This window comes from Kockiozyma suomiensis (assembly GCF_038497685.1).
Source record: "Kockiozyma suomiensis strain NRRL Y-17356 unplaced genomic scaffold V2V93scaffold_6, whole genome shotgun sequence".
NCBI lineage: Eukaryota > Fungi > Ascomycota > Lipomycetes > Lipomycetales > Lipomycetaceae > Kockiozyma > Kockiozyma suomiensis.
The window spans coordinates 58836-83692 of record NW_027117669.1 but is presented as its reverse complement, the minus strand read 5'-3'; the positions used below and the strand labels follow the sequence as shown (position 1 = coordinate 83692).

Below are 24857 nucleotides of genomic sequence, written 5' to 3'. Positions count from 1 at the left end.
TGCGGATCCCAGTCTGCGGTGTTGTTTTCGGTTGATGGTGCCATCTTCGCAACCGCGTCCGATGAGCGGACGACTTGCAACAATAGGTCGGAACACTGTTTTGGCACCAGCTGGTCGATGTGCGATTCGAGAGCCTTCGAGCTGACGATCTGCAGCTGGCCCACCTTTGCAGAATCGTCAACAACACTGTGCTCGGTGCGAGGCACTGTGACGAGGACATAGTCGAGCTCTGCGGAGCGGTCGAGAGCGCCTAGATTTTCGAGGACCTGGACGACGACGACCTATTAGTACACTTTGGAGAATCAGAGCGCGGACAAGGCAAGAAGGTACGTACCCTCGCAAACTGCTCGCGGGGCTGCTCTATGCGATCCGGCGGCATTCCGACACGGGGATCGGCAGAACAATTAGAGCTGAGCTGTGCGCGATGAGAAGAGGACCGGGGTCTTCGTAGAGAGAGCTGTGCGTTTACCTCGATGGCACTTGCCGGACGCGCTTAGCCGCCTCGCGAGAGCTTATTATGTAACTTCTACTTTTATATTACAAACTATCATGAGTACGCTTACGAAAGTGGTGCAGCAGCCCTGTTGTTTATGCTCCAGCGGCGCACGGCGCACGGCGCTCGTCTTCGTATTCCTCCGCCTGGAAACGCGCAGTAGTCGAGCCGCGGTGCACAAATAGGCAGATGCCGTCGGCGGTACCACTATTTGCTCGCTCGCTTATCTGGCTGGGCCCTGAATTGCGCTATGCATCATTCATTCAATCATTAATTAGGCCTTCTTTCTATCATTCTTCCTTCACTCATTCTTCCTTCACTCATTCTTCCTTCACTCATTCTTCCTTCACTCATTCTTCCTTCACTAAATCTTCCTTCATTCTCCCTTCATTCTTTCTCACAGCGCATCGCTGTTCAAGTACGAAAACCCGCGGAACTGCTCCTGGTCAGCCTTAGTCAGCACCGTAGTTACCGGCGTCAGGACAGGAACCTCAGCCGTAAACTCCTGGTCGAAATTACGCGTGTCTGTGGGACTGTCGATCTTTGGAATATATGGAGGCGGCACTCGCCTGTGGTAAATCTCATCCCAATTGATATTGGCAAAGTATGGATGCGCCATCACGTCGCGCGCGTCGTTCGGCCCTGATCCCAGCCGCTTGCTCGGATCCCTCGTCAGGAGCGCCTGTAGAATAGACACACTGTGACGCGCCATGTTAATCGGATATAGCGGCTCATCACTGAGAATCGCACCAAAGATCTCCTGTTCGTCGTCTCCCCGGAACGGACTCTGACCGAGAATCATCTGGTAAATTAACACGCCAAACGCCCACCAGTCCACTGCACGTCCATACCGGTGGCCCTCAATAATCTCTGGGGCCATCAGTTCGGGGGTGCCACAAAAAGTGCTGGTGGTGTTACCGTATTCCATATTCTCCTTACACAAACCGTAATCGGCAATCTTGACATGGCCGTCCAGCGTCAGCAAAATATTATCCAGCTTTAAATCACGGTAAATCACGCCAGACTGGTGGAAGTACATCAGTCCCAGACACACTTCAGCAGCGTAAAACTGGGCCCGGGCTGCACTGAACTGCTCCTTTTGAATATGCCACATCAAATCTCCACCGCTGATATAGTCCATTACAAAATACACCCGCGTCTCCGTTTGGAAACACGAATGCAAGTTCAACAAAAACGGATGCCTCTCACGATTGGCAATCAGAAACACGCGCTTCTCTGACCGCGTACTCTCGACACCATCAGTCTCTAAAATATACTCCTTCTTCAACACTTTAATTGCATACAGGCTCTTGCTCATCTTGGCTTCCGCAAGCATCACCTTGCCGAAATTTCCTTTACCCAGCACAGCCAAAAAGTTGAAATCATCTAATCCAATCTTACGTCTAGGAGCAGCTTGCTGCTGCTGAGGCTGTATTTGCTGCTGCTGTCGCTGGGGAAGAATCTGTTGTGCCTGCGCCGCCGCCTGCTGCTCAAATGCAGACCGCGGCAGTCCTTTCTGTGGATTTGCCGGCACAGGTATGCGCTTCACAACACTTCCTGCCGCACTACCCATCGTTCGTCTCGCTGCTTGCTGCTGACGAATGGCAGATTCTTCCTCTGCAGTATAACCAGCACGACTGGGGGGGGTTTCGTTCGCTCGCGGATCGACGCTCTGTCTACCCTGTTGAGCAGCCGGCTGAGGCTGCCTTGGAGACATCCCATCTTGCTGCTGTTGCTGCTGTTGCGGTTTGCCTACTGCTGAAGTGGTCGGTGTCATGTCAATCGAAGAAGTTCTTGGAGCATACGGCGATGTCGTCGTCGTATCTGTGCGCCGGTCGGTAGTATTTGGAATGAATTTTGTCCGTGTCTCATTAGCAGACGGCGTCGAAACAATAGATGATGGTAATGACGACGATGGAGTCGGAAGCAGTTTCTGCTGCGGCTTCGCAGTCTGTTGGTCCTTCATAGCCTGCAAAATCTTGTTCGCAGTCTCCATCGACATTCCGCAAAAGTCTGGTACAAGGTGTACACAGTCGGCGTGGCAAGTGAGTCCACATTCTTTGCATTTTCTTGCTGTGCGCTTGCCAAGCGGCAGAATGTAGCCGCAATGGCAGCACCAGTTTGCGCCCATATTTGTCATTGGCTCAAAGCGATGTGGGATGCGATGATTGATCTTCTCTTCTTCTGGATCGGTGTCTGAGCTCGATTTCGAAATACATTTGGTGACGACCTTAGCATAGCACTTCTTATGGCAGGTATACTTGCAATCCTCACACTGGTAACCAGAGGAATATTTGAGAAACTCTCCACAGAACGCGCAGCGCATAACGTTATAAAATTGCTGTTGTACAAATTTGTGACCGTACATTTCATGCACTTCTTCCTTGCGCTGCCGAATAGCACCTTGGCGTCCCAGACCGCCTCTGCCAAGCGGATGCTCCATCGTACGCTTCAGTTGATTGTGGCGTGTAAATGAAACTCGGATACGGATGCGACCCGTTGGCTCAAGCACAAACCACTCGTCTATATACAGCCCTTGCTCATTAACAGGAGAAACCGACTGCGTTGTCGCTGGGTGCGTCGAGGCCAGTGAGTTACCAGAGACTGCAGTCTGCAACTGTCGCATGCCACTCGTGGCGCCCGCTGCGACATCTCGCGTCTGGTCGGCTGCGACCCATCCGCTTGCAGCTAACTCTGCCTCGGTCTTTTTACGACGCAATTCTTCAGCAATATCCGACAGCCGCATCCACATAATTCCAATAGGCACATTATGATCGCCAGACTTATCGTAAACCGTGATCTCAGCCTCGTTGGCTTTGTCGACCTCTAAATCAAATGTTTCGTTCCATCTATCATTACGCGATGGACGAGTGCGCACCTTAATCGGGTCCTCGACTTTGATTAGCACAGTCGTCTCAGGGGCGCGTCCGCGAATGGTCGCAGCATGATCAACATTTTCGACGGCCAGAATTGTGATGCGTAGACGGCCAGAGAGCGGGCGTCTAAAATTCGGAGAGTTAAGGCTTGTGTTGTCTAGCACAGCGCTTGTTAGTCTACATAATACCATTGAGCCAGAGGCATGATAATAAACATACCTTCCGCGTCGTCATCATCGTCCAAAACTATGTGCATATCTTGATATCGTTTTAAAGCTTTGTTTAGCAGCGATATTTTTTCATGTGATTCTTGCCGTTGATTCTCGGCCTGTCGCTGATTCTCAGCGTGCAGTTTGTTGCGACGGTCGCCATCAAGTTGATAGAGTCGGACTAGCTTCTCTGTGCCTTCGCTGTACTGACTCTCGACAGACAGTTTAAACTCAAGCTGTTGTAACATAAGCTGAATCCGTGGACCAAGATAGGGAGAATCATATTTAATTAAATCTGTGTGGAAAAACATGAGGTTAGTCAGAACACTCGGCCAAGACTTGATGTAGAATGAATAAGAGGCCCACTGTACCAAGTTCCGTGTAATTAACTCTCTGCTTAGGATTCCGTTGACTTTGAAGCTCCTTCAGCGTCTTCTCCAAATATTCAATGTTCTTTCTTGACTCGCGGATGTTGGAGTCGCATCGACTCTTGACATCTGCGTTTGAGGTGTTGTTACGCATCGCAGTCGCGCCCGTGATCAGCGACCGCTCACGCTCGATCTTGCGGTAGATATCATCAATCACGGCCGGCGCGCTCGAAGACGGCTGGCGCTTGCCCGCCATGATGTCTTTAGTCAAAACTATGTTCTGCTTGGGAAGGGGGATGATGAACAAGAAGGACACAGAGAGTGATATAGAAGGTCGCTATGTTTTTCTTTGAAAGAGCGATCTGGCGGGAACGGAGTTGTTTGATGTGGTTGGTTGCAACCGGCAGTTCTGTTCCGAGGTTCAGACTCGGCCTCCGGTTCAGACTGGTCTCCGCCCCCTTCACGCGCGCCTTGCTTCCCAACTACAGTAAGATTAGACGATCTTTACAGTCATGCTATTTTTATCTTTGAAGATGTCTGTGCTTACGCATTTGGCGCAAACTGCGGACTTGATATACGAGAAGAATAGCGTGCTGGTATGGGTGAAATTGGACAGGCGATATTTAGTTGATATTTACGTACTGTTCGTATATAAATCGGCGTTCGAGTCATGAACTTTCATGCATGTAAATACTCAACTCTACTACGGCGACCTCGAAATAAATATAACCAAGTAATAAAAATTAAAAGAAAACTCCACCCAAATGAGAACAGATCGAATCAAGACCAAAATCCAAACGCTGTTAGAAGATCGAGCGCTATATCTGACCATGCAAATACCCTTCTCTCAATTCTTCCTCTTCACGCCCTTCCTGGCTTACCAGAATCTTGTATACTTCTGGTGGCGGCTCAAATCCAAGCTTTTCTGCTCGATTCCACCGCTGTAGCCGCGTCATACCGTATGAGGGACCGTATGTTGCAGTTGAGTCAAACTTTTTGAGAATCTTGATCACCGTCGACACGCCTTCCTGATGAACTAGAGTGCACTTGTGTTAATTCTCTAATCAAAAATAAACTCCAACGTCAAAAAAAACTCAACATACTCGGTTCCGCAATTTCATTTTCTAGCAACTTATCGAGAAATGTAGAATATGCAGGATCATTGTAATCCAATCTCTCTGCCGGCTCCTCTACTTCGACCTTCTCCTCAGTAATAGCACTCTCCTTCTCTTTCTCTGCCTGCTTCACTTTTGGCAATAAATCCACATGATCAATTGGTAATTCGGCAGATGAAACAGTGGTAATATCCTCGACACTCTCTTTCCCACTTGATGCCTCTTTCTGCGCAGGCGAGCCTACCGATGGCGACTTCTTTGTATGACGGAAACTATCCGTCAATCGCGCCTGTTTTGGAGTACCAATACTCTTGCTCCGCCCTGCTGTAGACTTTTTCTTCGGTGGCATATCGTACCGCTTTTAAAATTCTCAATCAGCTCAATATAATGCAACTTAGAGAGAGGAGAACACCGGACGTGATTACTTGCGCTAGGCCGTTTAGGGTATACAAATAATATCAAAAAATGTATAGTTTTAAGGGGTTGGTGTTGACCAGTGCCAACAACTACTGTTTGAGACTATTAATCAGTTCTATAAAACCGATTAGATTAATAGATGAGGAGACTGTATGACAAGTTAAACAATTGAGATTCAATATGAGTAAATTATTTGAAAACCTACACTTTACAAAAAATCCCAATTCTAAGCAAGCAGCAACGTTAAATTGGCTGTTCAAAAATCAATTTCAAAAAGTTTGAAAAAGCCTAGTCGATCTTCCTCTCAACTTTGGGGAACTTTTCTGTAACTGCTCAAGTTTACCTGCTGCGCCGCGGTTATCAGGCTCCACAGATTTTTTAAAACGTATTGTGATTAATTTGAATAGCTTGACTCCAAGTGTCGATTCTTCGTTGAAGTACATACGAGTTTTGAGTCTTTCTGGATAATTTTGCCTCTTGATTGAACACGTATCCCAACTTAGAAAGTGAACTTCGAGTAGATATCGAGTACAGAATTCACAATATGCTGGGCATCAAAGCAAAGATCACGATAGGCATACTCTCGGTCTATACAACTTACAACAGTCTTCTAATTGGTGCACGTTTATATGAGATCCGTCAACGTCGAATACGAGCCGAGAAGGCGACAGAGAGTGGCGATCTCGAGGCGTAAGATTCCCATACTAAAGTCCAGTCAATTCAGTATTCAAAAATCTGAGAACTAACTGCAATGATTCATAGACTGGAGGAGCATGCGGCACCAGAGAAACAATTTGGCGTGCTAATAATTGCCGGAAGGTTTGCAAACCCGTTTCGAGAGTACCGTGAGCAAGGCATGTTTGATTTCTTTTTTTGGCGCATCGTCGAGCTTATAAATTACCGACCGTGGTATCCGCGTGCTGGTGTGCCGCGAAGTATTGCCGAGCGCGAGACAATGCTACCGACATTTACACCCGACTACGAGGTCCTTTTTGAGCAGCCTGTGCAGAAACAACCCGGTAGCCTTGCAAGTGAGGACTCAGATGGAGGCAACGCGTCTCATAGTGGCGACGGAGGCAGTGCGAGTCTTGCGACTTCAGCAATCTATTACTCATCAGATACGGGCTCATCGACGAATATCGCGCTCGACAGTCCACTAACTCAGTCATGGACCGCCGTCTCTAACCAGCACGCATCACCAAGACACGAAGACGACAACAACAGCAGCATTAGCTCAGATGACCACTTGTCTCCCCCGGCCCGTCCGCACCAACAACCTGGTCTGCGTTCGCTTACTGCAGAAGTACCGCCTTGCGCAGAACGACTGACAGTCACCTGGATCGGCCAGTCCTGCATGTTTGTCCAGTGCAACGGTATCAACTTCCTCACCGATCCCGTTTTTGGCAACCACCTGATCTCAGCTTACATTGGTCCCAAACGTATCGTCCCATCGCCATGCTCCCTCGACAGTCTTCCACCAGCGGATTTCGTGCTGGTGTCACATAACCATCCGGACCATTTCGAAGACGAGACGATTCGCAAGATTGGAAATTCGGCTCTGTGGGTGGTTGGACTTGGAGTGCGACCATTCCTTGCACGGAGGGGCATTTTCAAAGTAGTGGAAATGAAATGGTGGGATCGCATATCGCTGCCGCCAATTGCCGACAAGGACATGGACGGATGGGAAATTGCCTGTACGCCTGCAATGGTATCTATCATTGTTTTATTTTTCTCTTATAACGAAACAAAAACTAATCTCCTCAAATAGCACTGGTCTGGTCGACACTTCTTTGATGCCAACGCCTCGCTCTGGTGCTCATTCATGATCCTCCACCACTCCAAGCCCGTAGTCTTTCATTGCGGCGATACAGGCTATTCGCCCGACATCTTTGCCTCGATCCAAAAAGTCTACGGCACAGGTTGTGAACTTGCACTCGTCCCCATCGGCGCTTACGAGCCTCGTTTTCATTTGCGTCCGCTACATTGTAACCCCGAAGAGGCTGTCCAAATAATGACTGATATCGGAGCTCGCAGACTGGTAGGCGTACACTGGGGCACATTCGTGCTTAGCGACGAGCACTTCCTGGAGCCCAAACAGCGGATTCACGAAGCCGGTGCGAAAAAGGGTCTTGCGAACGCCGTCTGGGGTGCCGAATTTGGGCGTACAGTAGTAGTTCCTTACCGTGGTGTCGCGGATGACGAGAATTCGTCGCGAGGCGCGCGCCTCGCGATAGAGAAGGACGATTCGGAGAGTGGCAGTGGGAGCGAGAATGTGTATATCTATGCTCGGGCTAAAGTTGAGAGTGTTGGTCCTATGCGGGCCGTCGAAGGTCGGGATACGGTTATTTGGTGAGATAATAGACCTATATAGTACGTTTTTACCTGCTAAATATGAGCTGGATTTCATTTTTGAAGGGGAGTTTTTGCTTGGTGTTTTTTATTCTTTATTATCTGGTGTTTTCAAGCTGTCAAAAGGCTATAATAGAATTCAACAGTCTATATAGCTAAAAATCTCAAATCACATAATAAAGTATATACCATGAAAATAAACCCCCCCCCCACCCCCCGAGCACTAAATTAAAAAATCAAGCCAACAGATTCTCTCCAATAGAACAAACGAACCAAAGAAATAGTCCCGATTACCAAAAAAATTTCAAAACCAAAATTCAAGATACACCTAAAATAATACAAACCAAGTGACATACATACACTATTTACAAATATATAAACAAATCACAAATATATATTCCGATCTGGATCCTCGTCGACAGTGACAGCGCCTCCTTTATCAACCCATTGTTGCCACATGATCCAATATGCTTTTTCTAAATCTCTAGTCCAGCGTGGGGTATCGAATACCGCCGCTTTTTCCCTATTCAAAAACAGTCGTTTTCTCAATTCATACAATTCAGCACTATCAGAACATAACGCCACAGCGGCATCTTCGTATTCTTTCTCGGAATTAGTAATTAGCTTGTTTACATCTTGCTCTATCGCCACTGCTGAGATTATAACCGAGGCCGCGATTCGACTACACATTTTGTGCTCGTTTCGCGGGAATGTTAAAATCGGAGTTCCGGCCCAGACAACGTCAGTTGCCGTCGTATGCGCATTGCATTCCGGCGTATCTAGTACAAGATCAGGCACCCGGCTCCGCATAAGATGGGCCTCCTTTCCCGCTACATCAGTAAAGAGTATCCGACTAGCGACATCAGAACCCGCCCAGCGATTCGCAAAGTCGTGAAGATTTACCGTGCCCAATCCCGGAAACTTGAGAAGCCATAGCACGGCATTCGGTAATCGAGTAAGGATGCGCAGCCATATAAGGAATGTTCCCGGATCAATTTTGTAAAGCTGGTTGAAATTGGCGAGAATGATTGTGTCGGCGGGTAAGGTAGCAAAAAGCTCTTCGCGCATCTTTTGCCGCGACACGAGTTCAGCCTGCCATCGTGCTGCTGTATCTGTAATCTTAAGATCATTCAGTGGAGAAGCGTCGGGTGCCGATTGCCGGTGATCGCAGCAAAAGAACGAGTGCTTGCAAAAGACAACATCCTCGAAATAAACCCATTCATCTTCATTTTCAACTTGATGATGCCGCAAAATCCGACCTTGATTCCTTTCAACATCAAGTTGCCTCATAGCATTCTTAGGCACAGTGGCTTCATCAGCCAGAATGTAATCAGACCATTCGGCACCTAAACTGCCGGCAAATCCCATAAAGGAAATACTCAACGGCGCTGGTCGACAAGCAAAAATCTCGTTTCGCGCCCCTCGAGTGAATCCGTTGAGATTGACGAGGACGTGCACTCCGTCCGCGACAATACGCTCGACAATAGCCTGAGTGCTCCATCCTGAGACATCTACAAATTTATGAGCCTCGCGCTCGATTTTCTGCCGATATACCGAATTGTCAGAGGTTGTAGTAGCGTAGCAAATTCCATATACCGGGAACTCGGACTTCGAGCTCTCGCGATGCATACCAAATACGCTTTGCATTAGATGTGAGAGTGGATGATTATTGAAATCCGAGGACACGTAGCCGATTTTCAGGTACTCCGTCGGCGGCGCCGGGGGCGGGTATACTTCTGCCGGTAACCAGGAATATCGATGAGCCGAAACCGACACACGTAATGCGGTGCGTCGGCAAACCTCGCGAACTTGGACGGCATCAAACGGAATTGTAAAAGTGTGGAAAGGCAGCACAGTCGGCGCCGGCGGTAACGACAGAGAACTCGGCAACAGTGGACGATGATATTCAGCCGGTTCGCCAGACTTGTCAATATAACGATCCCGATAGGATCGCCAGCGCGCATGTCGTGCAGCAGTCTCGAGCAGCTCGACAATCTTCGCACCTTCATCCGAACCACAGCTCGATTTTATCCGCTCAAGCTCTTCAAGCCACGGCCTCATTCGTATATCACCAGTCGAAGAATACCCGCACGCCATTGCAATTTCTCCGGCAATGAACGCGTACTCATTCGCAACGACCCCAGAACCCCACGCCAATAAATTTCGTAGCTGTCCGTCCACAATTTCAAGAATGCGCGAGATCCACCCGGGGCATTTATGTGTCACAATCGAGCCCTCGGAGTCAACACCACAGTTCTCGATCCCGGCGCATCCGCGACCAATCCAACCGCACACCGAGCCTAGCGCATTAGCTAAACCGCAGGCGGCCTCATCGAAGTGCGGATTAGCAGCCACAGCGCGACGGTAGTACTTTATCGCGTCGCCTATCCTACCTTGATCTTTCACGGCATTAGCCAGGTTCGCTAGCGCAATGTCAAAATTCGGATCGCACGCGACCGCACTCTCGTACATGCCCACCGCATCCGCCAGTCGTCCCTGGTCTTTAAGAAGTGATCCGAGATTTGTATACAGATGCGGATGACGCGAATCGAGCGAGAGACCGTAGCGGTAATACTCTAACGCAAGCATATGCTCGTATGGGACCGGCAGCGCCGGTGCGAGACTGGCGAGCAAGATACCGATATTGTTAGCCGTGCTCGGCGAGGCGTGCAGCGCAAGCGAGAGATAATACATTGGTAAAACGTCATGTGGCGTCGGCATGCGGCCCATTATACGTACGAGCGTCGCTACAGTTGCGGTCTTTTCTGTCTTTGTGCTTGACGCGCCGACATTCTCTGCTGCGTCAAGCTCGCTGCTCTTTGAATTAACTGCCGCTCTGTCTCCGCCTCCGGTTGCGCCGCTACTCCCGGCAGCGATAGCGTCCTGCAGGATCTTGGCAAGCGTAAGTAAAGTATTGGCCGTCGTCTGCGCGACAGCCTGACGATGCTGAGAATTAGCAATAGCGCGCAGTCCGGGCAACTCGCCGCCAAAGACGTCATTCAAGCACGCCTGCGCCTCCTGCGGCGTCAGCAGCAAGCGCGCACCGTAGCGAGCCTGCAGCGCTGAACGAATATGGTCAACGAGCTGCAGTAGTGACTGCTCGCTGGAATTTTCGGCAAGAGGGTGCCCTGAGGCGGCGTGAGCCAGTACACGCGAGAAAGCCTGCGCGGCAGACAGGTGATCATCGAGCGCGTAGAGAAGGGTACCCTTTGCGTGAACAATGGCGAGGTATCGCGCAAAGTCTGCACTGGGGGACGAAGAAGATGTCGCATTCTGTTCAACGTAGTTTAGCACGCTTGCAGCATCGGAATAGCGTTTCTGGGCACATAAGAGTGAGAATAGATGGTCGGCGGCGTCCCAGTATGCCGGTCGAAGATGGACGGCCCTGGTCCACCAAGCCTCGGCGTCGGCATCGCGTCGCTGGGCGCGAAAGGCTGCCGCGAGATTCGACATTGCTTCCACATAGCTAGAACATAATGTCAGTCGCAATTGTAATGTACGAGAAAAAAGAACGCACAGGACTTACCAGCGGTCGACTCGCAAGATGCGCACGTTCCATTCAATAGCTCGGTTCATATCTCCAAGAGACTAAAAATAAGCAAATCAGCACTGCACACACTCACTCACTCAGCACACAAAATAAAAACCAAGAACACACGTAAGCTATGCATCCACCAAGCAGCCACGCCTCAAGAACAGCAGCAGTAGAAGCAGCAGCAGCAGGAATATACTGCAACTGTCGCCCATCTCTAATCACAGGCGACACCTGTCCGTCCTCGACTAAACGCGCAGTATGCTCATCAAGCAATCTGAGCGCACGCCATAGATCGTCACGAGATGTCGTCTGAGGGTAGCTGGCGTAGGCTTCATGGGCTGCAGCCAGAAGCGAGCGCAAAGAAGTCTGCTGTTGAAGTCGCTTGTCGATGTCGGGCGCCGGTGAGCGGCAAGTATCCGAAGCGTACGCCATCACCTTGCAACCGCCACACCTGTTACCGAAAAAAAAAAGGAGTGAAAGGGTGAGAGCGAGAAAAAACACCCGATGAGACAGAGAGAAAGCAGAAAGGAGTAAAGAAAAGATCAACCGTTAGAAAGAATCAAAAAAGTGACCAAAGTCGGTCCGCACTCATCGCAAATCACACCCCAACCCTTGTCGGTACCTGCGTCATCGCGAAAAAGCGAAACGCAAAAGACTAACGCTGCGCTGTTCAATTTGCCAATCAGACGACTAGTGGAACTTGGCTTTGTCACTGCATGATTAGAAGAATTTGATTTATCTACTGCACAATTTACAAGATATGGCTAGGACTTCGAAACACTGGACGCGCAAGCACATTTGCCAGTAATAAAATTTCATTCTATTAACTATCGACGTCATAGCTGCGCCGCGGCACGTGATCCAAATATATTCGCACACAAACGGGACCCGAATCGAATCCTGGGTCTCTGAAAGAAGCGAGAAGCAATATAAAAAACGAATTGGAGGCAGTGAAAAGAGCCGATTTTACGCCTGTGTTAATTGGTCGTTTACGATGACCGCAAGTTTTGCTTCTTTTTAGGCCTACGGTGACCCAGTTTGTACTTCTGAAACCTGTCAAATTACTTAATCTGTACCGAAGTAATAAAAGCAGCCAATCGCGCCCTATATCTAAATCTCTGTTTTTACCCTTCTGTCAATAAGAAACGTGCCGCCTGTTCTTTATGGTTTTTGTTGAAATCTGTATGTTCACAATCAAGGAAGAAGATTCGGCTTGGTTATGTTAATAGATGCGACCCGGCTCTTTGCTGACGTCTCCGTACCAGGAGAGCGGTTCTTACTCTAAAAGTCCACGATTACTTTACATGCTGGTTTCTGCTCTCGATGAGTACCCAAACTTAGCAAACGAAAGAGCGCAGACAACTAAAAGAAAGCTAAAACCTATTAACTGTAAAATCATGTCGAAATGAAAAGATTATCACTGAATTAACCGGTACCGCCTCGAGGATTATCGGTTCATATGTGCGCTCCCCTTCTGATCATTTGGGCATTCCGATTGAATATATAGACATATTGCCTCATTTCATCAAGATATTTTCGTCAGCTCGACAAATGATTCGTTGGTTAGTAAATGGGAAGAGTATGGCTACTTTTCTTTATGAAATCGGTGTAACCGGACGTCGGATGTACCGTTTGTCATACGAACGTTGTCGATCTTGTAATATTTTTTGAACTTATTCTTTTAATAATACCGATTTCACGAATCAATACTATTGCCATACCTGAGGTCTCTTCTGTGTCTCTGCTACGCTTACTAACAGCAGCATGTTTTTTTTTAAGCAAGAGCGACAATTTAATTCAACAACTGGTTTTGTTCATGGAGATTTCTGTCGGGGTACTCGAAAATAAGGGAAACCAATTAATAGTTAACTGCATTCTTGCTCATCGGTGTGCTTGTATTCAACGACTAGCATACTTATCGAAAATATAATTTAGTGACATTCTCTTTTATTTCTTCATAAAAATACAATATGAGTCTAGACAGCTAGGTGAAGCAATAGCAATTCACTAGTAAACTTCCGATACAAGTGCTTTATTGGAATATGCTGCTGTACAGGGTTCATTTCTGTTGAGATTTAGAGAGAAAACCGCAAAATACTTTCAGATGAGTAGTAACTGCCTCATACAAATAATCTCATATACTTATCACCGGGTGTCTTATCTGAGGAAAAAAATAAAAAATAAAAAATTTTACTATCTAAAATATTTTAGTATCCATCTTTTCTTGAATGCCGAATCATTATTTTTTTATTTCGCAGAAAGGCGAGAGAGCATTGACCTAGTTTACAAAGACAAGCCAAGAGCTATTTTATGCTGTTAATTCAATCTAAATAAAAAAAAAATCTAGATTGCCGAAAGAATGATCACTGATTTGAGTTAAGAACGACTCTCCTGTCATTATCTAGAGGGACTGGAGAGACAATGTCTGACTTGAGATTCATTGTTCATCATACGTCAGCTACAGAAATGATTTAAAAAAAACGAGAAAGTAAAGCTCTGAAGATGCTCTAGATATCTATAAAAAAAAAAAAAATGAACAGCGCCAGAAGCTGCCACGAGTGATGGAATCATTCAAGATCTAAACACGTGAACGTCGAAGCCTAGAAATCGTTGCATAATATAATGAAGACAAAGTCGTGCACAAAAGAACAGAGCGAGACGGAAATAAAAAGAGGCGGAAGCCCTTTTTCGATAAACAAGCGCAGAAAGTATGCGAAAAAAAGAAAGGACAGAGTTTAAAAAAAAGAAAGCTAGTAAAAGGAAAAAAAGCAAATTAAGGCGGTAGAGAGCCGAGCAGAGTCGGTGTTTGACCGAGTACGGCGAATATCTCTGAAAGCGAACAGCCAAATAGCAGTCTTTGTCGGGTTCAATAGCAATTCTGTCAACAAATATGCAATAGCTATCTGACATGCTCCAGTGCAGTCAGATAGCTCAGTAAGGTCAGATGCAGAGAGGTGTACATAGCGGTGAAATGCTGCGGCGGTAGCGGCAATAGCAGTTAGCAGCATATGGGCTAATAATTGTAAGGCTAGTTATTCTTCAGATTAGTGCTGGAATTCGGGTGGCAGTTATCCTTGCCACGAATCAGTTTGCCGTTTACACTGTTGAATGGATACGGTTTTAATACTACGGTGAATTACTGCTGTAATCCTGTTGCAGCAGAGTAATGAATCTGTCAATATACATACCCAAAAGCCTCCTTTCTCGGTCAACTCGAGTCTACCGCACCGCCGTAGCATCATCGCCCATCGCGTTCTGCATCGCCTCCACCAAGTTCGACGCAGAGCCACCACAGCCCGGCTCGCGTACCCGCAATCGTGGCGGCGAGCGTCTACACCCACGTACCCTTAGCAATCAACCAATGATGCAAGGAGTAGATTCTGACGCTGGGGTGCATACAGAAATGATCAGAATCGGCGGGCGGTCCCAGCTTTAGTGAAGCGACCGTTCTCGGCTCATAGCTCACCTTCGCCTGTCCTATGTCTACGTTAGTGCTATACGTCATATCCCGGAGTGTCGCTACTTCCGCTCGCTCCTATGCGATCGGCGCATACTCTAGTCTGCCACAAAGTACTGGAGTGACTACGGATGTGCTGTGGATGCGATAACAAGTGTTGAAGGCTGGCGCGGGAGGGGATTTGGGTGGCTGATTATGCGCTGCTTATACGCATATATATGCCTTATGTGAAGATAAGATAAGCGCGATGCATTTTTTAGTTCATAATTGGTTCTCACAAAGCATATCCAGCTGGTATATGTATTCAATACACACATAGTACATGCCCATATGCAGGCCCTACACAAGCGGAGGCGGCAATGGAGGTCTCAGTCCGATTTTTAGGTTGACAAAAGATTTCTCATCGGTCGCCTAAGTTTTGATTAATATCTGTAAACGCTAAAATCATTGTCTATTATTTGAAGTATTTACCCAGATAGTGCTAAAACCACACATCCAAAGATGAAAAGCAAACAATTATCAAATGTCTCCTGAGCCGTGGATATCCAAATCTGATCTGCGGTGCATCACCGTCCGTCAAGAGCCGTTTCCAGGGTACTGATTGGTATAAAACTGACGTCAGCGATGAATTCCGATCGCCCCTTCCATTTGATTGACTGGCCCATCTATATGTCAGTTTATTTTCTAATCTGGGCGTCGTAGACACCGAATCTGCAATTTCCCTAGTCTCAGCGTCTCAGTGTATACGTCATTGGTAGTTTAATCTTACATCGTGGGTCCGAATTCGGCTTGAATATCCGATACTTATCTCATTCTCTCTTGCTCTTTTCTTTTTCTCTTAATGAAATTTATGTATTCTGCTCGATCATTGATTGATCTGCATTTGCAAATGTAATCTAAGTCAAAATCTTTGAGCCTTAAGTGCAAGACAAGATCAGAGAAATGCAACATATGCCACTGAAAAATTGATTTTAAATATACTATTTTTTTTTTCTTTTGCCGTAGGAAAAGTATTATTTCTGAATAGATTTCGATTACATTTATATACTAAGTCTCACCATAACCGAACAATCGAAGCAGGCAAAGAAAAGGGCGAAAGGCCAAAAAAAAAGTAAACTCGAGATCCTTGCGCGCCACCGGCTGGCTACATAAACAACGTCCGGACGGACGATCCGGTCAGTACAGACTTCTCTCCTCAACTTTCGGTCTCTTCCAAAGCACATAGATTTATGTATCACACCAGAATTGTATCATAATTGCTTGTTTTGCATTGTCTTAAGCCACAGGGTCCTTACGATGGACAATCCGTGTCGCTTGTGTCGATCGCTAATTTAAGCACTAATATTGGCACCGCTAGTGTCTTGTGCGCATTATTTGTCTGTAAGATTTGCCTTTGATCGTTTCATGTTCTTCAGGCTGGGCTTATTTGTTTTGCAATTGTTACACGCATCATGAGACCTTAGTAAGAAATTATAGATCAGCATCAGCAGCACACGGGTGCTCTACGAACCTGCCGCAGAAAGACGTTTGCTTCTTACTGCATACATTACAATACTGCACCTCATCATCATCCCTTTTTGTATATCCCTTCATTCGACTGTTCTATAGAAGAGCGCTTGTGCGCAAGACATAGCAGTTACGATTGAGAAGAGAAGGGGTATGATTGCGGATGTGTTTAAGACATCATTGCCCGCTAGTATTCGGCTCTCAGCAGTATCACAAATAACACAAAGTCGCATGCCCCCTTGACGATATGATGAGCTATATTCATGCGCTCAGCACGTCCAAAATATACGCCACGAATAACAGAACTTAGAAAGAAAAAAAGCACTCAGAATGGACCCGGATAAGGACTCGTCGCGCCATTCTTTGCGTATCGCTCTTAGGCAGACGTGCCACAATATGTGGCTAGTACATTTTTCTCTGTGGCACGGCGCCGAGGTGCGTAAACGAAAACTCAACACTCGGCTGTGCTCATTCAATTCTTTACGAAGTAGACTGCCTTTCGATATCAGTGGCAAATACGCAGAGATTAGTACAATTAATTATTTATAATTCAGAACTAGTTTGCAGTTGTTACAAAAGCATTTTTTTCCCTTTTTTCTTCTCCAGGGAACCAATCACGGTTGGCTTTTTACGCGATCTTCAGTCGTAAGATAAATTCTTTAAACTTACATTACTTCGGCAAGAATACTACAATCTAAAGTCTAAAATCCAACTAAACAGATTAGCGTTTAAATTACAGAAAGTAGGTTTAGAGTTTTACTCACTTCTCTCGTACTATTCTTACTCAATTGTCTTCTTTTTATTTATCCCGTCTATTTGAGTCTAATCCTTTATTTTGACAGCTGCACAAATTCGCAGCCCACCTCTTTCGCTCTCTATTTCTGTTTATCGCATTTTTCGCTATATTTCTGTCAATTCAAGCTTTTCCCTTATTTCATATACACTCAATTGATAGTTTTAGGACTCGGTACGATACAGCCCAGGGCTAGCAGGGTTCTATTTGTTGGTCGGTAAAACGGGCAAGACCCACTTTATGTGCTTGGTTCCACTCCCACCGGGTAGCCGCGAAGGGGCAGAAGCATTAGCAGAACCTCGCATCCGATGGATAATGTTCGTTTTCCAAATAATTTATTGATTGAAGAAACTTGTCATTAAAATTACGCTGCTGTTTATGAAATGACATCGATGGCGCAAGCAGTCATTTTCGACAAACACTGAAGTTGTGGACGTAGATTGAAAGGCAAGTCATGGCCGCCTCTCGCTTCGCACCACACCGAACAAATCGCAGCCAACGCAATTGTAATCTCGGCCAACGTGCAAACGAGGGAAAAACAAAGATTATACACGAGATAAGACACATGTGCGATCAAAGCATGGAAGCCACGCCGGAAGCATACTCGTCTCTCCTTTTCAACGGCTTCCGCCATCTATAGCAACAAACATACTTCCCGGATCCAGCTCGTCCGCTGGGCAATTCATCACTAGACTCCGCGCAAAAAAACAAAAGCAGTTTGATTTGATAACGCTTTACACAGGCTCTCTTTTTATCATTCTTGGCGTTTATCGACTTTGTAAAGTATAGTTTATTACAAGAGACGACGACATTGAAGGAGGATATTATGAGGAAGCAGCACTACAGACATACCCAAAGGATCCGGTTCCGCGGTCCCGCGGGTGCTATAGGCTGTCTATATAATTTAATCCATAATAAGCTTATTACAGTGACCTTGTTTCTGGTGGAAGCGGCGGTCTCAGTTTCAAACTATGTTTTTGTCTTGCGTTTGGGGTCAAAGACCTCAGTCGCTTTGATAACCGTCGCTTGGTCGAGTGTAAGACTGTCTGACTGAGACTTATCTATTTGTAATACAAACGGCTTTCATTCGAGGTCTCGGGTGATTGATGCTTAGATATGTCTGTGCTTGCAGCAAATCAAGCGAGGAGGTGTCGAGTACGCCTGTGGAGCTTTGGGAGAAGGAAAAAGATTTTATTTGCAGAGTGCAAAGAAAGAAGGGATTGGAGAGGTTTTTACATATTAAGAGCAGCAATGAAGCATACTGAAAATCGGAATTGCGCATACTACAAAGTAGGGAAACACACGCTAGCTCATCCTGTCAGATTCTAAGGAGCAGCTCGATCCATGTTTTTACGACATGCTGATACTTGAAAGGGACCATGTTGCAATTAACTACACATACCAGTGTGCGCCGCTGGAGAAGACTAGAGAAAATAGTCGATGTAAGTCAAACGGCATTCGGTACTGCTGGCTTTTACGAACGTGCGTACGTTATCACTACGGAACATCATGATTGAGCGTAAGACAAGACGGATGCGGTTTAATTTGAAGAGCTTGAATTACTGAATTATAGCAAGGGTTTCAGTTTCTAGCAAGACCGGTTGTTGATCTATATATAATAGTTTGCGATAGTAGACATTGAAGACTAAAAGCTAATAAAAATTGCAGATAAAAGCTATACAGAAAGAAGAGTAGAAATAAGCCAAGATAATATATAATGCAATGATAGTAAGTGTCAATCTAGTACTTTGAAGCGCGCGACCGATATTGAGAGGATAGACGATAAAGTCTCAGCTTAGTCTGGATTAGCAAGAGCTCAGACGACAAATTCAATCTGTTCTACCACAAAACTCGTAGACAAAGATAAAGATAAAACCACAAATATAGATATAACAATCATTTGCAATCCAAACAGCAAAGCGATAACCAAACACGGAAAAAATAGAAGCTAAAGAAGAAAGCAGCAGCGATATCTTTTGTTTCGTCTGATCTGCTTCTTCATCGAGCTGTCACGCACAGACCATGCATCTTGCGCCTATTCCGCGCTAGTATACTCTGCTTTGGCCCCAGCAGCCGGCGAGGAGTCTGCCAGCGAAGAAAACAATTAGGATTAGTTGCATAAAGAAAGGTATAGTCTAGTCCCGCTCTGCAATTGCTGCGGTGAGGAAGCAAGGTAGGCGGGGCTAGCAAAGGGATGACGGCCGCGCCCAGGAAGAAGTGGGTTGATTAATGGCACCACTTTTTAGCATCAACCAACAAACCTTGTATTTGAAAAAAAACAACTCTATTCGATAGTACTCCAGTTGTGCACCGCCGCGTGTGGCCGGGCAAGGCTTAGCAAAGACGAAGATTGTCGGCGGCTGATGATCTACTTACTCTCACTCTGATCAAGTTATGACTTTTCTTGTTCAACATTATAGAATAAAATCAACATCTGAATTTATTACACTTCTGCTTTATACAATTACATTACAATTACAAATCACAGAACACCAAACTTGTAGTGAACAATTCACTTCCTTTTCGCTTTCAATCAAAAGTTCCAAACCAGCTCAAAACACATTATAAAACAAGACAACGCCACCTGCTCCCTCTTCTGAAAACAGCAAACATACAAATATTAATACTATATAGAGTAAAATACACCTTACATCAGCAGCCGGTTGATATTCATCCTCTGATCCCGTAACCGCTGCTGTTCATCCTCATCAATCACCTCTCCAGCAGCAATCCGCTGTTGGACAGAGGCGACATATGCCTCATATTGTGCCTGTGCAGCAGCTGCGGCAGCCGCCGTCGCTGGATCTCGCGGTGAAGCGTATTCACCTTGCGCAGAGAACGAGCGCTGCTGCGGTGAATCAATCAGGCCCGACAGAGAGACTCTAAATTGATTCTCGATCGGCTGCGGCTGCTGTTGAGACTGCTGGGACTGCGGAGACTGCAGCGGCATTTGCGCTGTGTACTGCTGGTAAGCCATTTGCGGATACACTTGCTGCGCATATGTATTGTACAACGACGGCTGCTGTTGATAGGAGAGAGCAGACGAAGAGTATACTGGAGCAGACTGCGGAGCATACATAGCATACTGTTGCTGCTGTTGCTGCTGTTGCTGCTGCTGAATAGAGCGCGAGTACGAACGATAGAAATCCGCATCATCAGTCGAGGCCGGAGCCGATACCGAGTAGTTTGCATACTGCAGCGAAGACGGCTGCATAGGTTGGTATGACATCTGCGTAGAGTGATAGCCATGATCGAGAGCTATCTCTGGCGAGAGACTCTGAGCGGCAGCCATGGCCGAAACCGAAGGCATTGATGATTGAGGAGACATGCTCGAGATGGAGTCGTCGCGGTCTTGAGAATTACCACGACGCCGTCTACTTGCGCCACCATTCCACCAATTCTTGACGGCATTATCAGACCGTCCTGCGAGATGTCTAGCGATTTCTGCCCACTTCTTGCCAAGCTGCGCAACGAGAGCCTCAATAAGCTGACCTTCCTCAGGAGAGATTGGTGCATGGTTGAGCGATGGCTTCAGGTTCTGATGATAGCGCTCGCGACACTGCTTGGCCGATCGCGATCCCAGGAGCTGCGCGATGCGGACCCAGTTCGTGGGACCATGATGACTGATGAGTGCAAGCAAACGACCGTCCTCGGCTGCCGACCACGGTCCACGACGGTGGTGAGCATGGGATGGCAGGTCGGAAGGGGGAGTCCCAGGGAATGCGGACATTGGCGCCGGGGCGCGATACAGTGTGGAGGCCGTTGCGAGGGTGCCGCTCTAGGGCGGGAGGAGGCTTCTGTGCGTGGGAGGGGCAAGTGCGCGTGGAATGGCACAGGTATAAAGAAGAAGGGAATAGAGCAATAAACAGTAGCAGAGTAAGATTTTGGAGGCAGCTTGGAGAGAGGCGGAGGACTAGAGTTGTATAAGTATGCGACTTTATTGAGCGTGCGGCGCGTCGCGTACTTTCATTGCCACAATCAGCCACAAAGTACCATATGCACCGCCATAAACTAAATGCAGAAAATGCACCGCCACGCCGGAAGCCCACCGTCGCTTATCGACGCGAGTCGAGTGTGGCAGCGTGGATGTGGACAGAAAGGGCAGTCTGCGATACACCAAACGAGTCTACAAGGGTAGATATACTCGAACAATCAAGTATATAATACTGTATGACATCAATTCAATCAGGTAGCAAGCAGCGAGGCAAGAATAGAGAGAATAGATAATAGAGCATTAGGAAGGACCCTGCGCTGCTGATCAGCAGGCCGCGAGCAGGGAAGTACACGAGAATGGAGCGATGGGTGCAGTAGTGGGTTGCCACAGTACAAAAAGTAAATCGGGGGAAAAAGGAAACAAAAGAAGGATCTGAAGAACAATGATTGGCAGAGGCTGGTTTTCTGAGTTTTTTGGGTTTTCTGGCTTTTCTGACGAGGGCTCCGACAGGCCGAATTGAGCGTAAATTATACTTTTCGCCTACGAACCTTATCTTGAGGTTGACGCAGATCTGCGCCCACCCGGCCGTCTCCGAGGCAATATACGGTGCTGTAGCAGAGTAATAGACTGGTAGACTGCGATAGAACGTGGTGGGTTCTCTATTAGTTTCTCACTCCAAAGTTCATGATTAATTGAAAAGAACACAGACAAGGACAGACAAGACCAGTCAACTCGAACAGAGAGCCAGAGTCAGCAAGTGCATGCACGCGAATGTTAAAAACCACGCCATTTTTACCGCTTTTCCGCCGCTGTCAATGTCGTCCTAAACCTTATGCATATTATGAGTGCTTCGGTCTGTTCTATATTGGTGTTTGTCTAAGAGCACTAAAGAGCATGAAATAGTAATAGAACAATAAAATAAGAGAATAATACGAAAAATTAATAACAGTAGAATGAGATCCCGTCCGAGTCGCGGGTTTCCATTCGTATATATATACTCAAACTGCTGCTACTCCTCGTGCTCGTATTGCTCCTCCTCTTTCATCAGCAGATCTTTCCCGCGCCACATCCCACGCTAAGCTTTTTAGTCTTCACGTTCTCTTTCTCGCTATTTACAGTTTACTCTCTTTATCGCACTCCGATATCCACTCTTAGTCTCAATCTTAATTCAACACCTTCTGACCCCTCGCCTCTTGAAAACTCATCACGAGGGCTAAGTAGTTGATGTCCGAAATCTGTATACCTTTTGTGTTAGCTTTCATTCTATCTCCCCACATGACCCTCTCTCTTTTTTTTTTTTTTTTTTTTTTCCCCTCTCTCGTCATGGAAATCAAAGAAAAGTGAACAAACGGGAAAACTACTCACTCTCCACTCTATCTCATTCGGATCCTGCATCAGCAAGTTAGGCGTCAAATACGACTTGGTCATCCACGGCACCCGCGTCTCCTTCTCCTCCTCATCCACATCTTTCTCTAGCGCCTCATTCAGTCTCGCCCTTCTCCTCTCGTATATCCTAATGTCGTCCTCGCGTAGAGGAAAAAACTGGGAGTCAAAACTAACCACCGCGCGCCGCATCACGTACCCGTCCTCGTCCCCACCGGTAATCCCTCCCAACACCCGCAGCTCACGCCTCTCGTCTTGTTCCACTCCCACCGCCACTGGGGCTTCGATCAGCACGTCCACCGTGTATTGCACCCCGATCGGCGCTTGCCCATCAAACGGCTTCTCTATAACCAGCCGTGGAAGCATGAACGCGTTCTTCGCTATGCCCATCCTGCCCTCAAACGCTGCCGCTGATCGCATCATCGCCTTGAACATCCCGCCTTGCTCCTTCTTCTCGTCATCTAGTTCTTTCTGCGTCTGGAACTTTTCCAATGGCGTGCGTCCGTAGCGTAGACCGTCCAATGACTGCTCACTGTCGCCAATCCGCATCGATACGTCAATCAGCGACACCTTTGTCTCCGCATGCTTGACATCCCAATCCAGCCACATCTGCCATCCTTCCTGATACTCCTCTGTCCCCGCACTACCTTCCGACTCTGCAGCCAGAAAATCATCTAGCAGTTTAGCAAATCTCTCAGTAACTACCCCGTCGTCAACTAGCTGCCGCCGTATTACAAAGGTAGATGAGTTGCCAACTGATTGCACTTCGCGTCGCACTTGATCCACAACAAACTCGCGCGCAGCTAATGCCGCTCCACGCAGAAATTCGTAGGATAGGTACTCCCGCATAGTATCGAGATTCTCGAATCGCGCGTCGCGCACGTCTTCGGTGGCAACCAGGCTCTTCATAAACGGTATAATCGTCGACACTGGTGGTCTAGGCGATTCATGCAGTAAATAATTCAATCGACCTATTATAGTATCTTCTTTAGGCTGTCCATCATCCGGTAACCCCAGATCGCTCTCAACAAGCGGACTCAGCGCGGCAGGGAACCGCTCATACACTGCCTCGCGACTCGGATTCGCGACGTCTTCTCCCGAAATCGTACTCTTGAACACCACAAACGGCGACACTTTTTTATTCTTTTTCAGCATTGCCTCATACATATTCTTCGGCGCAAGACTTTGCGCCATTTCGAAATGCGACACGACCTGAAAGTAATTGTACGACAAGCGAGTCAACCAGCGCGTTAGGAAATTACCCGTCTGTTCATCGTAGCCTGGGACTGTGCGCGTATAGGTTGGAGTTATTTCGACATTACCATCCGGTAATCTCATCGGGAGTCCTGTTATTTGTCGGTAAGGTGGGAATTCAGGAGGGGAAGGGGTCCACGGATATAAAAATGCTGTTTTCAATTAGATATACTTTTTCTTCAATGCCCCTCGAGCGATTTTACAAAAAAAGGTATCAAACGTACGTAATGCGCGAAGTTTGAATGGAACTTCTCTCAGAAATGCGTCTGTGTCAATGGACTGTATATCCCATTCCTCTTCCTGGTTTTGCTCTTTGAATAGGACGCGACTAGTATGTAGTGCCCGACATCGAGGTACTTGTCGTGAAACACGCGAGGATAATGAAGATACTCGTGATATACTCATCGTCAATTATATAGCTACCAATCTTAAAAGGATAGAAACAATATGTTCTGATAATGAGAAATTTTAGAACAATGACGATGCAAATGAATTGGGCGTAAAACTTTTCTAACCAAGAGATTGAAGAAAGATGCTATGGCGTCTTGTCGAAGCAAACTAAGTGTGCGGCGCGCGCATATGTTAATAATCTGACCGAGCACAGCCTTTCCTCTCTTAAATTAGTTTATAACTCGCATTTTTTTTATGAAAGTAATATTCATTTAACTCTGGTTTGTTCTATTGGGATAAAATATGCAACTTATTTTTTGCGCGTGCTTGTTCACTTAATATGAGTTGTCTACATTGAATCGAACTTGCACCGTCTTTCTCGATGATTGTTTCTCATAGGTTTTTGTATCTTTGTATCTTTCTGATTTGTTAATTTGCGCACTAATTCATCTTCTTATAGGTCAGTTCGATTGCTCGACTTTTATTCTCAATCTTTTCAACTAAAAGACCAGAGAAATATTTGTTACTGTACTGTGCTCATTCATATATTCGCTTATTCCATATCCTGTATCTCAATCCAACGACCTTGCCCCTGTATATTTTGCTCTATACCTATGCTCTATCTATAATCTATAGTCCATACTCTCATTAATCTTCTAATCGTCATTTAATATCTGCATCTTTATCAACAACTCCCGAGCTGGAACCTTGCCAAAGTAATAATAGTCATATGCCGCAGAAGCTATCGAGCCATGTACTTCGCATCGGACAAATAATC

General features: G+C 46.7%; 7 protein-coding genes across 7 annotated transcripts; 1 reads left to right on the top strand and 6 right to left on the bottom strand.

Moving 5' to 3' along the window:
* Positions 1-791: 791 nt before the first annotated feature.
* On the bottom strand, positions 792-4346 carry V2V93DRAFT_368419 (PKC1 protein serine/threonine kinase-like protein essential for cell wall remodeling during growth). Its single transcript, XM_066909789.1, has 3 exons — positions 3950-4346; positions 3589-3873; positions 792-3526 (listed from the first exon to the last, which is right to left on the bottom strand). The coding sequence occupies exons 1-3, from the start codon at positions 4200-4202 to the stop codon at positions 891-893; spliced, it is 3174 nt and encodes a 1057-aa protein (XP_066765977.1). The 5' UTR covers positions 4203-4346; the 3' UTR covers positions 792-890.
* A 73-nt stretch (positions 4347-4419) lies between these two features.
* Positions 4420-5847, bottom strand: V2V93DRAFT_368417 (DNA polymerase delta, subunit 4-domain-containing protein). Its single transcript, XM_066909788.1, has 3 exons — positions 5684-5847; positions 5050-5626; positions 4420-4982 (listed from the first exon to the last, which is right to left on the bottom strand). Exons 2-3 carry the CDS (start codon positions 5408-5410, stop codon positions 4765-4767), a joined length of 579 nt encoding a protein of 192 aa, XP_066765976.1. The 5' UTR covers positions 5411-5626; positions 5684-5847; the 3' UTR covers positions 4420-4764.
* Positions 5695-8115, top strand: V2V93DRAFT_368415 (beta-lactamase superfamily domain-containing protein). The gene is made up of 3 exons (XM_066909787.1): positions 5695-6168; positions 6241-7186; positions 7247-8115. Exons 1-3 carry the CDS (start codon positions 6023-6025, stop codon positions 7829-7831), a joined length of 1677 nt encoding a protein of 558 aa, XP_066765975.1. The 5' UTR covers positions 5695-6022; the 3' UTR covers positions 7832-8115.
* Positions 7909-11889, bottom strand: V2V93DRAFT_368413 (glycosyl transferase family 41-domain-containing protein). The gene is made up of 3 exons (XM_066909786.1): positions 11486-11889; positions 11354-11415; positions 7909-11293 (listed from the first exon to the last, which is right to left on the bottom strand). Exons 1-3 carry the CDS (start codon positions 11792-11794, stop codon positions 8212-8214), a joined length of 3453 nt encoding a protein of 1150 aa, XP_066765974.1. The 5' UTR covers positions 11795-11889; the 3' UTR covers positions 7909-8211.
* A 1918-nt stretch (positions 11890-13807) lies between these two features.
* V2V93DRAFT_214631 (uncharacterized protein) lies at positions 13808-14439 on the bottom strand. Its single transcript, XM_066907029.1, has one exon. It carries the CDS (start codon positions 14270-14272, stop codon positions 13934-13936), a length of 339 nt encoding a protein of 112 aa, XP_066765973.1. The 5' UTR covers positions 14273-14439; the 3' UTR covers positions 13808-13933.
* Positions 14440-19535: 5096 nt separating this feature from the next.
* Positions 19536-21031, bottom strand: V2V93DRAFT_368402 (uncharacterized protein). Its single transcript, XM_066909785.1, has one exon. It carries the CDS (start codon positions 20846-20848, stop codon positions 19766-19768), a length of 1083 nt encoding a protein of 360 aa, XP_066765972.1. The 5' UTR covers positions 20849-21031; the 3' UTR covers positions 19536-19765.
* Positions 21032-21768: 737 nt separating this feature from the next.
* V2V93DRAFT_368399 (uncharacterized protein) lies at positions 21769-24226 on the bottom strand. The gene is made up of 3 exons (XM_066909784.1): positions 23914-24226; positions 22403-23841; positions 21769-22365 (listed from the first exon to the last, which is right to left on the bottom strand). Exons 1-3 carry the CDS (start codon positions 24092-24094, stop codon positions 22216-22218), a joined length of 1770 nt encoding a protein of 589 aa, XP_066765971.1. The 5' UTR covers positions 24095-24226; the 3' UTR covers positions 21769-22215.
* Between the last annotated feature and the right edge of the window lie 631 nt (positions 24227-24857).